The 18,128-nt window shown below is 45.9% G+C and overlaps 1 protein-coding gene across 2 annotated transcripts in view; it reads right to left on the reverse strand.

Moving 5' to 3' along the window:
- Positions 1–18,128, reverse strand: part of USP32 (ubiquitin specific peptidase 32) — a 3,569,419-nt gene that overhangs the window by 851,660 nt on the left and 2,699,631 nt on the right. For both annotated transcript variants that reach the window (XM_069615070.1, XM_069615069.1), the window contains exon 25: positions 6,942–7,053. In XM_069615070.1, the coding sequence (XP_069471171.1) occupies positions 6,942–7,053 (112 nt within the window). The remainder of the gene's footprint in view (positions 1–6,941; positions 7,054–18,128) is intronic.

Genomic DNA, 18,128 nt, shown 5'->3' on the forward strand with positions numbered 1-18,128 from the left:
CCAATGTACCTGGTGGAGTCGAGTTCTTCGAAGAGGCGTCGACAGATCCTTCTTGAGCGACCCCCTTTCAAGCGGGAGTCACGGATCGTCGAGAAGCGTCGAGGAACTTGGCGGCGGGGAATCGACGGCCCTTCTTGAATGCCTTCCCTTTCAAGCGGGAGACACGGGGCGTCTAACGTCCGTCGAGGAACTCGGCGTTTGGCGTCGGGGAATCGACGGCTATTCTTGAATGCCTTCCCTTTCAAGCGGGAGACACGGGGCGTCGAACGTCCGACAACAAACAGGGTAGAACGGCTTCGATCCAAGCGGTGCTCGTCGACGACGGAGCGTTGGCGTCCTGCAAGGCAGAGGCGTGCGGGGCACCTCGATGACAATTGTTCTGGACCGCAAAGATTGTGGAGACGGGGGCCCAGCAAGGGCGTCGAGTCGTTGGAGTCTTTGTGGTCTTCGGGTGGCGGGAAACCCACCGGCAGGTTTCTCCTCGGCGCGTTGGTCATCCTCGACTTTCTCCGGCAGGATAAAGCGGTCGACGGTGCAGACGAGGGAGTCCTTCGATTCAAATGTTCTTATGCAAGGAGCGGACGGCTCCGGTCGTCGGCGGCACAGCGTCAAGTGGTTCCCACGGCTGGGCAACACAACTTCGACGGGCCTCCAGCGGTTACACAGACCTGCGAACCCTGGTCGACGGCAATGGACTTCGACGGCGGCGATGTCCGGGTGCTTCACTTCCATCTCCTCGGCGGTTCCTTCTCGGGTCGGCAGCCTTTCGAGGGTCTGTCTTCCAGGGCGCTTCGGCGAAGATGGAGCGGTGTCCGATGGTCCCTCGGAGCACAGGAAGAGGGCGCCTTACCAGGTCCTCTCTCGGGTCAGTCTTTGACGATTTTGGCAGCCTTCGGATCGGTCGAAGCAAATGCAGCAGCAAGTCTTCTTCTTCCAGCTGGGCGTCGAGGATCAGCAGTTCCAGTTACTCTTAGAGTGGAGACTCAGCTCCTGAACGCTTCTGAACAATTACCAGTGGTGAGAGGTCCCCAGATATACTATTCTGTCTCTCATCCACACTGCTGGCACACACTCAGCAGCCAATCATACAGAAGGGCATTCATGCAGTCAGTCAGCCAATCAGGCACACAGTGCATTCAGGCCACACTCCTCCCTTTCAGACACTCACAACAAGGAATGTGGATTGGGACAAGTACCCAGCCATTCAACACTACACACTGCATTCAGGCCAGTTTCGGGCAGGGCTGTCTCAGTCTTTGTCTCTCATGCCAGAAACCAGACAACCAAAACAAGGAGTGTATATTGGTCACACACTCCATTCACCCAGGTCCCACCCACAGGAGGTACCCACAACATATAGTCACTGGGAAGGCTCCAGTCAGTCTAGCTGGGCCTTCACAATAACACCATATATGGAACTTCCACCCAACAGCCAGTCAGGGGGAAGGGACAGAGTCAGGGCTCCCCAGGACTTTGGGAAAACAAGGTAACAGGCAATAGAAAGCAGGAGGCCACAGGGGCCATCTTGTTTCCTATCAGGAATCAACTGATCCCAATGGCAGGGCCTGGGTATCCCAAAATGGAGGACACCCAGAGCACCTGTCAAATTCAGCATGGAGCTGCCACCAGCCCATACCCTGCTCTGTGGGCCACCCACAGGTGCCCAAAAACATACACTAGGGGCACAGGGTTGTACCCCTACCCATGGGTGCCATAAGGGTATCCCATGGGTCTGTTCACCAAACCAAAAGAGAGAGCTGCACTGCCAGTAATGATGGACACAAGATGTGTGGTGCGGGGCTCCAATTCTGGCAAAGGATGACAGAGGTTGGATTAAGAACAAATGGTCGATTCAAGTGGATATCCCAGGTGCTCATACCTTTAGAAACACAAGGAAAGTCATCCATAGACTACTTCATGGTAACACTTGGGGACTGGTGAAGAATTTTCGTGTCAGGGGTGACCTCTACAGTGATCACTACGCTCTAGAGCTAGACCTAAATTCGCTAGGCCCTGGGTGGAGAGGCAATCAATTTAATCACACTAGACATATTGTTTGTGAAGGATCATCACCCAAAGAGCTGAGGTGGAATCAATCAACAAAAGCCACAGTGGGGGAAAAAATGGTTTAAATGAACATGTCCTTATTTGATACCTTGCTGAATGTAGACACCAACCCAGGGATTATGGTACAAACATTCATGTGCCTGAGGGGGAATACTAAGGTGGGATGTATGAGGGATCATGGGGCGAAAAGACAAAGGGACCTCAAGGTGGGTTAGCATGACAAAGATTACAGAATGGCCAAAGCGAAACCATTGAGTCTACTTTAAAACCACCAGTCCCCGAAAATAGAGATTATACGGGCCAGGGCGAGATACAAAGAACCAATTAGAATGCATAGCCGTGAATTAGATAACCAAGCATGGTATCGATTGGAAACAGCAAGCAAAAACAATGATTCCCGTGATTTCTGGAAGGAAGTAAATGGAAAACCAGCCAATAATGAAAACAAAACAGGCCTGGAATGTGGGATCCAAAATCAGCAATGGGTAGACCATTTTAGCAAGGTTTATAAAGCAGAGGTTCGGGCAGTCTATGAGACACCAGCTTTGAGGTAAAACCAGATAAGTGTGGGAAGAGAAACAAGTCAAGCCTCTTTTTCTATTGGTGATGTGCCCAAAGGAATTCAAACTGTTAAAAGAAGGCGTTCCCCCAGGGAGCGATGGTATTCCAGCTGAATTTTACCAGGACAATGTTGAACTATGGGGTCCCATGCTAACAATACTGTTCAAGGCAATTATAAGCACAAAAATGGTAATAAGGGAATGGCAAAGAGCAATAATTGTACCGATATATAAAAAGGGCTGTATGACTATTCCAGTGTTATATCAGCCCATATCCCGCCTGAACACAAGTTTCAAGATGGTCGCAAAGTGTTTGCTCACTAAATAAGAAGAATGGGTAATAGTGAAGGACATTTTATCACCAATCCAGCTGGGCTTCAGGCCCAAACTGGCGACAATGGAACAATGCCTGAACCTATATCGAATAGTTGCCAACTCTGTATACATCAAACAGGAACCCATATACTTGGCATTTATGGACCAGAGTACTGCCTTCGATAAAGTAAATAGGGATAAATTGTGGCAGGTGCTCAAGTCCCATGACTGTCCTGTAGTTATATTGGATGCCCTAGAAGCCAATGAGGCGTGTATTTGCTCGGGCAGTGAGGGCTACTGCACAGCCTGGTTCCCAATTGAATCTGGGGCTAGACAGGGGTGTGTTTTGGCACCCCTGTTATGCTCCCTGTACATCAACAAAATACTAGAATTCCTATTAGACTGCAATATTGATGTACCACAAATAGGTAATACGCTACTTTCTGCACTAATTTATACAGATGTTACTGTTCTCATTGCACAGACCGTGAGTGCGCTACAGACCCTGGTTAATAGATTTGAAACCTTCATGAATAACCTAGATCTCCAAGTTAATGCCACCAACTCTGCTGTAATGGTGTGTCTTGGCAAGAAAAGATCATGTAAATTCCCACAAATATTGTGCAATGGATTAGTCATACCAAGGGTATCCCATTTTAATTATCTTGGTGTCCGGTACAATGATAAATTCAATGGGCAGGCTCAGGTACAAAAACAAGCACCTGTGATGAGACAATTGATAGGGGGAAGCCACAGATTCCCGAAGAAACATCAATTGTTTGTCACTACCATGTTGATCACCCTCTATTTGTCTCTCTACAAAAGAATACTTGAACAAATATGCAAAGTAAAAACATAGTATCAGCTAATTAATAAAAAGCTGTTCTATAAAACATGGATGATAAATATGTGTTCATTAGCAGTTTGTGTTTGTTACAAATGGTGAATGCCCCATTCAAATTAGGTGTTCACAAGGGTTCAAACTATTGTGATTTAAATTGTATTGCATGCATTTGAATTCTAGAGGGTAGGACCACCCCCCAGTTCATTACAGATTCATGAAGAATCATAAGCAACAACAACTTGGTATAGTGGAAAAAGAATATGTCCCGCATGATAGTGGCAGTGAAATATGGAGCTGCAATATGGGTGTATGGAGATCTTAGCATGCTACAAAAAGAGGAGAACAGGTTTATAAATCGCTATGGGGTCTACCAGTATCAGCGGCAAACTTTGCATGCCACAAAGAGATTGGTTGGACTTCCCTAGAGGTCCAACTGGTGCTTGAGCCCTGTAGATTATGACTACGTATATGGTCTAATCCTAAAGCAAGGCTCATGCAGAACCTGCTGAAGCATATATTGGGTAAAAAGGGTGCCAACAACATTGTTTGGATTCAAAACATAAAGAACATGTTGGGGAATGTGGGCGCTAGTAATATATTCAATGAACTTATGCTGGAAAAAAAGCACATGTCTTGTGATAAAGAGCCTAAGTGAGTGGGTACATGACACGAGGGAGACGTAAGAACAAAAAAAAACACTAACTAGGGAATTGATGAGATTATCATCAATTAACATGAAGGAATATCTCATCTGGACGAATTGTAAATATCAAAGAGCACCAATTACACAAGTATGCTTTTGTTGCCTTGACTTGGGTGCGCTCCGCAGTCAGAGATCAGGCCGAGAATGTGAAGCTAGATGTCCTATGTGTGATGCTGGGCTAGAGGACCTGGCTCACTTTCTCTTTTTCTGACCAGCATATCATGACCAGAGGAAAAAATACCTACTACCACTAATTATAGGTAGAGGCTTCCTCCAACGGTTCCATGTCATTTCATCGCCTGCCTTTTCATCCCCAGGCTTTTAAACGTGCACATGTGCTCATCGTTTTTTTTTCCCTTTCTTTGGGGGTCGTAGCCCCCCCCAACCCCCTCTCCCACACTTATTTTTTGCCATTGCCCACCAACCCAAACCCTTACCTGCCCTTTCCCACCCCCCCCTAAAAAATGTGATGAGCACATTCGATGGAATGTGCACTTTGAAAAGCCTGGGGATGAAAAGGCAGACGATGAAAGGACGTCGTACCCCTCCAACATAGGCTAGCGTTGTACTATTTGTTGAATGCAAGCAGGCCTGCTATAGCCTGGTACCTGTCATTATACATAAGGACTGCCTGGCGAATACGAGAAAGGGGCCTGAAAACAAGGATAGGTGCCTGGAAGTAATGATAGAACCAGTTGAACTGATTTTAAAACTTTTTGAATGTAGGAAAGGGCATCCATAGTAACACTTTTAACATGTGTTAACACTGTTTTTTTAAATTCTTTTTAGATGAATCTACTTGTGATCCTGTATTGATATTTTTATAATCTGCAAGATATTTTAAGTACTATTGTGATGTCCTGTAATTTGATATGAACTGAAACTAAGAATGAATTGTAATGTTGTGTTTTATCGTTGTTTTATCGTTGTATACGCTTAATGTGTTGTATCTTTTATGGATTGATGCTAATTCAAAATAAAGAATTTATCTAGCTACTGAACAGAAATGACAGATGCAATACCATTAACTCTATACAGTTTTAAACAATTTGTCAATGAGCATAAGCGACTGGGTACAGTAGCTGGTCACCTAAAGATCTTTCCCTGTCCTAGAGTAAGAAAGGATTTCCAACGATTCATATGGAATTTGTATCACACAAGAAAGACTATGCAAAGATGGAAAAAGTTATTTGGCGACTGTTTACAATGCCGATTCTGCAAAGGGAAAGGCACTATGGAAACCCTTGAACATCTTGTGGTACATTGTCCTAGTTTGAGAAACCTGAGAGCAATTCATTAACAAAAAAATATGTTTGTATTATGAAGTAATGGAGTGTGATAGGTGTTTGGCTGTTTGCATGCAAGGGTACCCTACTTTTATAGCAAGTGTGGTGGTCAATTTTCTGAATACCCTGGACCCGGCGGGATCCAGCCATTCAGTGTGATGTAAAAATGTTTTAATGTTTATGGAATTAATATGAAATTGAAATATGTTCAATTATTGAAATGCTTTTATTCCCTTTTATGGTATATTCTGCATGTATTTGTTTCTTATTTTGTTAAGGTTGAACACATTTTTAACCAAAAAGCAAATATTAAATAAAAAGTTGTATCCTGCATGAGAGCGTAAGAATGCTGAAATGGCCATGTATGGTCATTGCCTCTGCCTGCTTTGAAAAGTGAGGGATGCAGGTGTCAAAACCAAAAAAGTATGTCAGGAATGTCCTTCCAATCCACACTTGGGAGAAAAACCATCAAAACGCCTGTAAAGTTTAAAAATGGAGGCAGTCACTGGTTCGGTGGCCATGTATGAATAGATGTAACTCTGCAATTGGGTGCTGAGGCCATCTCACCTCCCAGTTTTATTTATAACTCGAAGGACAGCACCCAGACGTAGTCAATTATGTGGGCAAGCATTTAGTAACAAAGGAGAAACTCTTAAAAGCTTTGCCAGACTGCATCCTTCCAAGACTGCGTCTGATGGTAAGCTTTGCCCAAGTTTGCTAACACCAGCCTTCTTCACCTTGACCAGAGAGACGCTGCACAGTATTCTCTACCCCATATCTGGGGGGCACAGGCAAGCCACCACTAAAAAATAACCTTTTCTGGCCAAGAGCCTTGCTGCTGTACCAGTGAGCATCTTGCACTCAGTGGCAGAGGCCTCTCAACTACGACCACTGGTATTTAGCAGTGCCTAGTATTACTAGAAAACTTCTCGGTACTGATCTGAACAGAAATGTGTTATCTCAGAGCTAGTGCCTTGTTGCATCAGTGACTCTGATGCCATGGCTAAGAAGTGGTGACTGCAGCTAAATCGGACACACCTGTTACTTATTCTGTTTTTGGAGCTTTTTCAATTTTAATAGACAACATAGTATTTCAATAGTAGGTTCAAATAGCATTTCCAAACATTACTATGAATACAATAAATCAATACTCCATTTTTTTTTACCTTTTTGCACATGACTAGAAGTAGAAGTGGGAGATCCTGGAACTGGTACCTCAAATGCACAAAGGAAGCCACTTGCTGATAACCGTACCTTTTGATTGTCCTGAGGAAAGTTCTTCATAGATAGAGAAAATGAACAAAGTTATAAAGAGTCACTGTCTGACATCACTCATTCCAAACACAATTTGGATATCAGGAATTCAATGAAGTGTTAAAAAGAAATGTATCCATAGTCCCAAAAGGTAAAATCACTACTATTATTTGTGACAACATGACCAAATGGAAATCTACTGTTAACAATAAATGCTCTAGAGTTACTTCTCAGCCGCATAAACACTCGGCGACAGAACCTTAAAGGTTGGCGTCTATGTTTGGAAATCATACCACAACTGGACCTGCACTCTTCCTTGATACCAGGGGTTAGGATAAGGATGACAGTGTGAATTTTCAAAGTATTGGCCAAATTGAATAAGGGACATCATGGAGCAACATGTTACAAAATCTGCATCTCAAACAGAGCAGCCATAGGTTTGGTTGCCAGAGAAATGCTATAGACTAAAAATACCCTTCAAACAAAGCAAAGGCTGTGGAATAATTGGTTATGAAATCCAGCTCTTTTTGCAATTTGTATACATTAATTTTGTCAAAAAGGGGAGGACCTTTATATATCAGAGGGCAAAGGTCACAGATCACTTCTTGGTGCTCACAGTTTGATTTACGATGCTCATTATACATCTTGCAAAAAATTTGAATCCTGCAATGGTTTTGCATCTATGCATGTTCTGTAGTGTCACACATTACTCGAAAACAGCTGCAAGTTGGCAAGTTAACAATGTATGAAATGCCTAAGCAAACAGAAAATCCAAATGAGGAATACGTTACTTACCTGTAACTCCAGTTCACCGGCATTGATATCTTTCATAGATACACATCCTGTTACAATAGTCCCAGTCGTTAGTGTTAAGAAGGATTTCTGAACTCTGACGTGGGGGGGGGGGGCAGAGGTTCAGAAGGCCAGCCTAATTTCTTGTAACAGGGTAACCTCTGGACAAGCCAGACCAATCAGAGTAGCTATGGCAGGCGGTCAAGACTAAGTGTCGAGAGGGGTGAGGGTGACTGAAAGACCTCAATGAGCATACAAAGCAAGGACACTTACAAATTACTCCAGACAGGTGTTATATAAAAAATATATACACATTTATTACAAGGCCTTTGTAAAATAGACCATAGCAAAGAATCACAGTAACACTAGAATAAACCAACACATCAATATCAACACAATATATATATACAAGACCATTAGGGTCTAAGGGGTTAAAAGCACGAAATATGTAGACCACATAGATGGGGGGGGGGGGGAGAACAGGCAGTGCAAATAATCTTTAGACCCAGTTCCACATCGAGAATACACCTAACATAAGAGGCAGTCGAAGCCCTACGAAGAGAGGAGCCTTATGCTCAATAGTACATGCACGCGCTTGTGCCAATGGACAAAATAGGGTCTCTTCAAGGGTCTCTAGTAGCTCAGGAAGGTGGATAGGGAGATGAAGAACAAGTTCCCCCTATTCAAACAGGACCTCCACTTGAGGTCAGAGGCAGTTGGAGAGTTCGGGATGGAGTCGCTATTTCGCAATAGATGTGGAAAGGAAAGGGGCCCTCAGGGGCCACTTTGAGCGTAAAAATGGGCTCCTGTGCTAGGGGCCACCGGTTGGGGTAAGGATTACTCACCGGTCCCTGACGCAAGCAGACCCAAACTTCGCCAGTACAGTCCACTTAGCTGGCAGGTTCGAATGCGACAATCAGGACGTCTCGACACCGTGTAGTTCCCGAGATGCAGCAAGGAGTCCCAAACGGGACAGTGGCGATTTCTCTGCTCAGGGTGGAAGAATCAGCCCAGTTCCACTGCAGTAGGCTTCAGGGGCAAGGGGGTCACAAATGCAGCGAACTTGCACAGGTCATTGCCATAGCAGAGCAACACGGAAACCGCATTTACTCCGGTCCGGTTACACTCGTCTCACTTCAGATCTGGGAACGCTGAGTGTACAAAATTCGATGTGAGGATGCCGTGGACACAGAGCTAGCAGTATGCCAAGTTTCGAGGGCCTCCTCGAAACGGCGGCAGTGACAGAGCAAACATCCTACGTAAGCTTGTCAGCCCACTGGTTGGCCCAGGGACACTTCCGAAGAGGCTTACTTGCAGGGTTTGGTGAAGGTACCGAGAATAGTTGATCCTACTAATCCAATGGGTCAAAGCGCCTTCGCAGATCTTCTAGGACGACCAGATGCAGAGGGGTCTCACGGGACAACAGCGGGCTCAGGGTGCCAAACCTTCCAGCGGGTCCCCAGCGATTCCTTGACTTGGCTTCTGTTGCAGGATACTTGGCTCCTTATCCCTTGTTCGGTGTGAACTCAGGAGATCGACATGGTAGTGGTGTTTTCAGCCTCCTCTTATCCAAAGTTCCCTTCGCACCAAAACGGAGAGATGGGAGATCTGCTCACAAACACTCACGCTCACAAACACTCACTCCATACGTGGACCAATCACGGACCACAGTGGTCCCAGGCATTCAGGACACTCTAGACTCTCTGGCACCCAGGATGTGTATTGGGAACAGACATTCCAGCCCACATCTTGGAGGCACACACACAAGGCATGCAAAAGCCTGCAAAAGCATTGGGTTTCGTGGGAAAGTGCATGACCAAATAAGGACTGACCCGGGTCGACACAACCTGGGGAAGGTGAAGGGGCAAGATGGCCAAAGGATAGGACAAAAGAACCTCGTGGCACGGCCATTTTGGAGCCAGGCCACCTATTTGTGCCAAGCGCGGGAAGCGCGGTTAACATGGCAAGAAAGGGTTAAAAACTTAAGAAAACGATAGCTGCCACCAGTCCTGTTCCTGACACATCTGCACTGTTCCTGAATAGTCCAGCGAGAGTTTCTAGGGCCTTTGGAAAGACTAGAGACCCAAGTGTACAGTAAGGTAAGTTACATTGCACACATGTTGCACAAAAGTTGCAACATGAGGAAAGGACTAAGGGAAACAAAGTCTCCCAGTACTGACTGTCTTAAGGGCATGTCAGTTTCCCCATTAAAAGTGAGCGAAAGCCCAGAGGTGTGCAGCTGAGGGCTGTGCTTCTCTGGCAAAGTTTAGTTCAGGGTGTAAAACTGCAGCAAAAAGTTTGGGGGTTGACACATGGAGGGAAAATTACATTCAAATATGAAATCTTTCCTAACAGTTAGACTGGGAATCCTCTGTAACATTAAGTTGTTTCATAGAAAAACAGAAACTGCATTCGCTTTAGTGTTCTCTCAGAGTGGTTTTGGGTCATTTACCCTGTGTAAGAGAGCAGAAGGAGACTGACACACAGGTGGCATGTTGATTGCTATAAACGTTTATTTAAGATCAAAATAAAGAGAAAACCCAGCTTTCCCTAATTCTAAGAGGGGTTTACCTACCTCAACTAAAATACTCTGGTTCCGGTAAAGATGTCTGTATAAGTCAATAGTCCACCGTCCTGTGTCAAAAAGCCTACTTCTGACCCTCACACCTATAACTAAACTAAAGAGATAGTGGCTCTTCTTGCTCCAGAATAATGGTTCCCTTCTTCTGGACAGCGGACCACAGTTCCAGCTGTTAGGTGGGATCTTTACCTGAGGGAATGACTCCCTTCCCCAGGTCTTAATCCTTTTCCAAGGCACCCAACAAAGTTCCAGGTTGTAATGTCAACAAACAGTAAAGTTCTCAATCATCTAACATCAACATTCCTTATTGCCCATAGATGCTTCTTCACTATTGGCATCCTGGAGAATGCATACCTTCTCCAGGTATTTTGTTCCTTGGTTTTTCACCACCAGGGAGAAAATACTCTCTTCCCCGACTTCAATACTTCAAAACAAAGGATAGCTGGATTTGTATCAAAGGTTATTATTTCCTCCCTCCAGGTGGAAATGACTCCCTTACCCTGGATCACTGGTTTGATCCCTCTTGTAAACTCAATTACCAAGAGAATGATTCCCTTCTCCTGGTGTCTGGCTCTCAGAGTTTTTCCCCACACAAAGCCAGGGGGAATGACTCCCTTCCCCCTGGCCTTTCCTGGCTTTACTTTCACAGTTCACAATACCTGGCCAAATGTCTCCCTTCCCCTGGTCTTTCTTGGCTTTAATTGTTTAGTTCACAATGCCAGGGGTAATGTCTCCCTTCCCTTGGCCTCTCTCATATACCTACTAGTAAGTGTGGGTCCCAGACCCGAGATTCTTTAAGACTTCGTCTGGGCAGACCTGGTCCACTTGCCTGCCAGGTACTGCCACGTAGAAAATGGCTAGCGAGGATCTCCTACTCAAGTTACAGGTTCTCAACCCTATTTTCTCCTCTGTATTTTGTTCCCGACATACCTGGTTCCCTCTCGTGCCAGATACTATTATATGGCCAATTGATTAAGATATTCTACTTGAAACAATCTGCGTCCCAGACCATGGGTTTGAGGATTCTCTTGCCCTTTTTCCCAATCCCAACAGCCATTGTACCTTCTGGGATTCTGGCGGTTCTTCTCCATCAGTCATGTGCTTCTCCGACATCTTCTTTGGCTACTTGCGTTCTTGTGCTGCTTCCGCAACGTCCCTGAAGTGCTTCTCTCTGGGTGGGTTGCACATCTTGCCACAACTGTGCGGTCCGGTTACTGCTTGCACCCGGACCTTCACTCTTCCAGGTACTCGGTCTGCTCTGGCATGGCGGACCGTATTGGAACTCCTCTGATCCTTTGCACGCATGCCAGTCAGCTGCAGCTTCTCTCTTCCATGCTAGACATCATACAGGCTTGCGGTTGCTCTTGGGAGGGTATGACACCTTGATAAGTCCTTCTTTACTTTGAATATTGAATAGACAACCTCAACTAGCACGTCCATTCAAGTTCACCTAATGATTCTCCGTTGTTCTGCACGTCCTCCTCATCCCAGTACTTAATAAGGAAGCACCTGTCAAGTCATCCCTACTCTTCCTCGTCTCAACAGGTGTGTAGCTCTCACTCTCACAAACATACATGGGGGTGTGCAACTTTTATGCATACGCAGCACTCACTGTCTCATCTCTGGCAGATATCTGTCCAACGTGGACAGAACACAAACAGAGTGCGGGTTCTCCTTCCTGCAGCTCCTATGGGCCTGCATTGTTCGTGGAGTTTTCCATGGCGCCTGCAAGACGCTGTGTTGCGTCAGCACCAATCACGGTCCCGGCATACACGTTTAGCGGTCACATGACTTACGGATCTCACATGACCCACGCAAACAGAAAGTCCCACAATTCCTACAGTATTTAAGGGAACTCTTCTCACTTCATGGTGCTCCTCAACGTTTGTGTGTGGAGACCTCGTTTCCAGTGCTCCTGTTCTCTCATTAGGATTGCCTGGCTGCTTTAGACCTCTGCCTTCGTTTATTAGATTGCTTTTGGATTACCCTGCTGACTCTGGTGATACTGTGTTTTCGACTTGGCCCTGCTTCCCGGATTGATTTTCGGATTCTCCCTGCTGACTGTGGTGAACTGTGTTTTGGACTTGGCTTTACTTCCTGAATTGCTTCTGGAACTCTCTGAACATTGGTGATCTGGACCTATTGGTTTCTATGGATTCTGTGCCTTCTGGATTATATTGCCTCTGGAATATTTCCTGTGGGCACCCTCTGCTGCGCCCCCTGTTGGTGCGTTCCTGGCCTTCACAGGGTCTTCTCATCTACGCACCATCCTACCATGGGTTTCCCTGGTGTCAGGTAAGCGCATACTGCATGTACACCATCCAGTAGGGGGAATGTGTTTGACAATGCTATATTGGTGTTAATCACAATATTCCCTTTTCAGCCATAGAGGACCTGGTGCAGTGTTTCCAGTTCCACCTGTGGTCTCAATGATTAGCTAGGGAATCAATTTATTCTCTCTGACTGGTACTTGGGAACGTAGGTATAAGTTCACCTGAGAAGATCAAGCGTAACAGCAACATGGAAGTGGGATATAAGGTGGGCCTCATGGACTGAGGGGAGGTAAAGGATGTGGGTGGAGGGTGAGGGGTGTTGTACTGTGTTCTCTCGAGATGTCCTCCCTGATTCCCAGAGGGGAGAGTCTCTCCCCATGAGATCCTGCTGCTGAGTACCACCCCTAAGGGGACTATCGGATAGCGGCCTCACCTCCCTGGCCTCATGGGAAGAAGCTCACCCGCGTGAAGAGGTGACATCTCTGGATTGATCACACTTGTAGCCAATAGACAGTGTGTCCCTTAACTCTACCCCAGGAAGCCATATTCAGATATGTAGAATGCATATAAAAGTGCAAAGACGAGCCACATGCGGGGCAGTGGGAGCGTCACATGTGAATTCATGAAAGATACCAATCCTTGAGAACTGGAGTTACAGGTAAGTAACGTATTCCTTATCCAGCATTAGATCTTTCATAGATTCATATGTTAGCATAGATTAGAAAACAGTACCAACCTTGGACATGCATCCATTTGTTGTCCCATTGGCCAGAAACTTGATCCCAGTGGTCATCCAAGAATTCCTGCAGGGGGCTCATGTGAAGCCTGCAATTGTTGATGAGCGAGATGCACAAAGAAATCCTCAAAAGGGACTTGAGTGGTCGGACTGAGGCCACCAGTTGCAGGGACAACTCTTGAACTTATAAAGTATATAGTTGACCCTGTTGGCAGACAATGATTTCTTGTAGTTGAGAAAAAAGCCCAGTGATTTAAGACAGACCTTTCGTGGCTGCTGCATGTTGTAGGCCTAACTGAAGAAGGTGACCTGATCAACCAATTGACCAGATAAGGCTAGATGTGTATGCCAAATTATCTGAGGTGTGCAGAGGCCGGGCGGCATGAAATTTGGTAAAACTTTTGGGGCAGATTTGAGGAGGATGGGTATGACCGTGAATTGAAAGCGGCGCACTGCCACTACAAATCAGAGGAATTTGCGATGATGGTGGTGGATGGGGACGCAGAAGTGGCTTCCATGTCAAGCGACATCAGAAAATCTTCCCTGGTTACCTGGCTCACGATCTTTTGCAGCATGCCCATCTGAAATGACTGGGAACTGAGGAATTTGTTCTGATTTTGCAGGTTTAGGATGGGCCTCCAGTCATCTCACTTTTTCCTCACCAGATATTATCGTGAATACACTCCTCGATTCCCCTGAAAGCGCAGTACAGGTTTTATAGCTCGCTTGGGAAGGAGGGAGCATACTTTCACCTAAAACATGCTAAGATGTTTTTCTGGCTTTTCAGTGAGGGGGATGATTGGATTGTTTTAACAAACTCAAGGATGTGGACCTGGTCGATTAACTAAGGCATCCAATTGTTTGCAGTTATTCATCTTTATTGAGGTAGGAATGACGCTGAGTTGCAGAAGTAAAAGGGAGGTGCTGTAAAGAAGTCAAGTCTGCTTGCCGGATTGTTCTTTGGGATGAGAAGAGCTGCAAAATCTGTGGGTGATCCTGTAAGATTGAGACCCGGGGGAGGGCAAGAGGGTGTGTGGTGGTGTGTGTGTGTCTGTGGCCGAGCAGGGGAGGCATACAGTCGCTCGCCTTGTGCGCTCTGTATCTTGATGGCAACCAACTGTTTCTCCCCCAAAGCCGACCTGACTGAGGCAATCACATCATGAGGCGAAGATTCAGGGGACCATCAGGGACCGATCCAGAGCGGCTCTTCCCTTGCTGTTGATGAACTAGGTAACAGAGAAGAGATGACCCTTCCTTGAGACTATCGCGCAAGGTGATGCCCATGGTGCTATGACTGAGACATGGTGCTCTGGGAGGTGCACAACCTCTCTGAGCCACAGCCAGAAAGAGTAGCTACTGGAGGGAAAACCTCTGCTGAGTTGCAGCGGGGAGTGGTGTGAGGGGTCAGATATGAAAGCCGGACACAAAGTTGCCATGTGTTTGGCTAAAGACATTTATTAAAAAGAAATGGGTTGGGAAAATGCCTCTCTGGCCCTATTCTAAAGAGGATCTTCCCTACCTAAAAACCAAAAGCTAAGGATCTGTCTGTGGCAGGATGTCGGTAACTGAAAAGCTGTCCTTGTGTCCAAAACATCCTATCCTGACCCTCACACTACAAACAAAATAACAAAATAACAAAGGGGTGCAAGAAACTTTCCTTAACTTTGATGTTGGCAAAAGTGTTCAAAACCAAAGTATACAAATACTTCAACAAAAAATGTTCTCCAAGATAAAGACCCTTGGCTCCAGAGGGTGATCCCCTTCCACTGGATTCTTAAATAGGATGGAAAACAGTGGGCCTCATTACGAGTCTGCCAGTCTGGAAACAAAGGTGCCAGTAGCAACGCACCGTCACCCTTTCCAGACCGGCAGACTACAACTCGGCCTGCCGGAGCAGATGCGCCCGGCAGTTCTGATCTGCTGGGCGCAATGACCCCGGAAAGCAGAGTCGTCACAGAAGCACAGGCACCGTTAGCAACGGTGCTGGTGCTTTGAGTCCCCATTCCCGTGGAGTCCTATGGGACTTCACGGGAATGGGGACTAACATTTGGGCAGACTCACCTGTTCCATCCAGCGTCTCCGACTCTGCACACGGCTCTGCAGTGTGGTTCCTTCACCCGTTTCCCACTCAGGAGCTTCTACGTGGCTCCCAGCGTCTCCATAGTCCGTCATGCTTGCACGCAGGGTTTCTCCTCTTGTCCTGATGGCCTTCACCGTTCCATCACACTGGTCTGTATGCCTTGCGTTCATGTGCCCCAGCAAGGGGTTCAACATCTTCCTTTGCACAGCTCGATCTACTAGTGCGGAACGCCATCTTTAAATGTCCCACGCACTGTGGGCCTGCAAAAACAACTAGCCTGCATGCTGTACTTTAAGCTCCTGTGACTTTGCACAAACTCCCTCATCCTCCTCCTCCTCCCCGCCTCTGTACCCGAGTGGTTATGGAAGTTGGAGTCCATGGATGTCTTTGGACTTTTAACCCTTAGATGGTTTTTCTCACATATTTCACATAAAGGCACATCAGAAACAAAAAGGTGTTGAGTGAGTTGTGGGTGTTTGGATCAAAGGTTGGGGCCAGACCAGAATGATAATAGGCCATTAATAACTAGGGTATTAGATGGTCTTCCTCATGGGAAAGAGGGGATCTTGTCCAAACAGGCCAAAGCATCTCCCCTGTAGTTGTCTCCTCCCATGTGAACCTCCTTCCCAGAACCAGCCCAAGGGTCCGAGTCATGATAAGGTAGTGGCTGCCGCCCCCTGGCCACATGGGAGGAGGTCACCGCTGGGGAATCCATGATGACTCCATTGGATTCATCACATACCCTTCACCTAATGTTGTGGGTTCTATCAGCACCTATTGGAAAACGGGAAAGGAAGTCCACAATCCCCTCCTCCTTTCCTTTCCTGTGCTCCACAGTAAAGCAATAGGGCTGTGAAGCTTAGGACCAATGCATGACTCTTGCATTAGTGTCTTTGCAGAGGCTCCTCCATGTTAATGGGGCATGGACTGGGACAACTTTGAATTTCCTACCTGTCAGATAATATTTCAGGTAGATTATGGCCCACTTAATTGCCAAGGCTTTCAGTTCAAGAGTTGCATAATGTTTTTGACTTGGGAATAACTTTCTTCTTATAAAGAGGATGGGGTGCTCAATACCGTCATGATCTTATAAAAGAATTGCACCTCAGCCAATATATGAGGCGTCTGTTTGTAGGATGAATTCCCTGCTGAAATATGCCACCTTCAACACAGGCTCGCTACACAAAATTTGTCAAAACACAATTGAGTTTGTCAAAACACAATTGATCTTCATTACACCATTTGGGGCTCAGCATTTTTGTGTTCATCAGCAAGACAAAATGTAATAGATGAGAAATTAGGGATCCGTCTGTAATATCCCTAAAAACCCCAAAAGGCCATCAGATATTTCTTTTTTGGGGGGATTTAGGGTCTCCAACTACTCTGACTTTTTCCATCTAGTGTTGAACCGGTCCATTTCCTATGAAAAACCCAAGATACTTGACTGCTGATCTAGCTAAGTGGAATTTCTTTGGGTTTGCTGTAAGCCCAGCTTTTCTTAACTAAATACAGGTGGTAAACATGTTTCCTTCCAAGACTTACTGTGGATATCATCCATGTATGCTCCACAGAAATAGGCATAGGGCCGAAGGATTTGATCCATTACCTCCGAAAGGTACCTGGTGCCCCATGCAAAACAGAAAAAAAATACTTTTAATTGAAAAAGCACAATGGGAGCCGAGAAAGCAGCTTTTCCCTATCTGCTGGATTAACAGGAACTTGCAAGTACCCCTTTGTCAGATCAATTATGGAGAGGTAAACAGCAAACCCCAATCGATAAATAAGATCATCAATGTTGGACAAGGGGTAGCTATCAAATTGGGAGACAGTGTTTACCTTCCTGAAATCAATGCAGAACCTGCGACCACTGATTTGGCTTGGAGACTAACATGATCGGAGATGAGCACAAGCTTTGAGACAGTTTGATAATATCAGCCCTCAAGATATGTTCTAACTCCTCTTCAATTATGCTTTTTCTAGTCTCAGGTATCCAGTAGGGCTTTATATGTACCACATTCCTGGAGGGGTATGGATGTAATGATATATCCCGTTTACTCTCCCAGGTTCCATTCTGCAAACATCAGGGAACTGTTCTAAGAGGTTTGTTAGGTCCACCTATTGATTCTGAGCCAAGTCTGAGGGAATCAAAGCAGGGGAGTTGCTAGGTCTGGAAAAGACCTGGGGCTAAGCTGATGTCGGAACTGTTGGGACTGGGGGCTAGCTAGTCTTTTGGCTGCAGCTCCTGAGATTCTATCCGGGGCTACAACCAAAAGATCAGGGGCTATAGCCCCCTTAGCCCCCCCCTAGCAACGCCCCTGAATCAAAGTATTTGTGCTGGTTTCATCAGATAACAAGCTCGTTAATACCACAATAGTGTCTTTAATGGATTCTTCTTTCCATTCTTTGAGAAGATTCACATGATAAAAGTGAGTCTTGATTTTCTTGCCTGGTTGTGAGACTTGGTAATCGTAAGGCCCTGTCTGATCTATTATATCTATTATCTCGTAGGGACCATACCACCTACAGAGAATTTTATTTCCGGAAGAGGAGAGGAGAACTAGGACTTTATGTCCAATAGAAACAGATCTTAATACAGCTTTTCTATCATGATAGCCCTTCTGATGTTCCCGGGTCTTA

This window comes from Ambystoma mexicanum, chromosome 9 (genome assembly GCF_040938575.1).
Source record: "Ambystoma mexicanum isolate Mex_15411 chromosome 9, UKY_AmexF1_1, whole genome shotgun sequence".
NCBI classification, from domain to species: Eukaryota; Metazoa; Chordata; class Amphibia; order Caudata; family Ambystomatidae; genus Ambystoma; species Ambystoma mexicanum.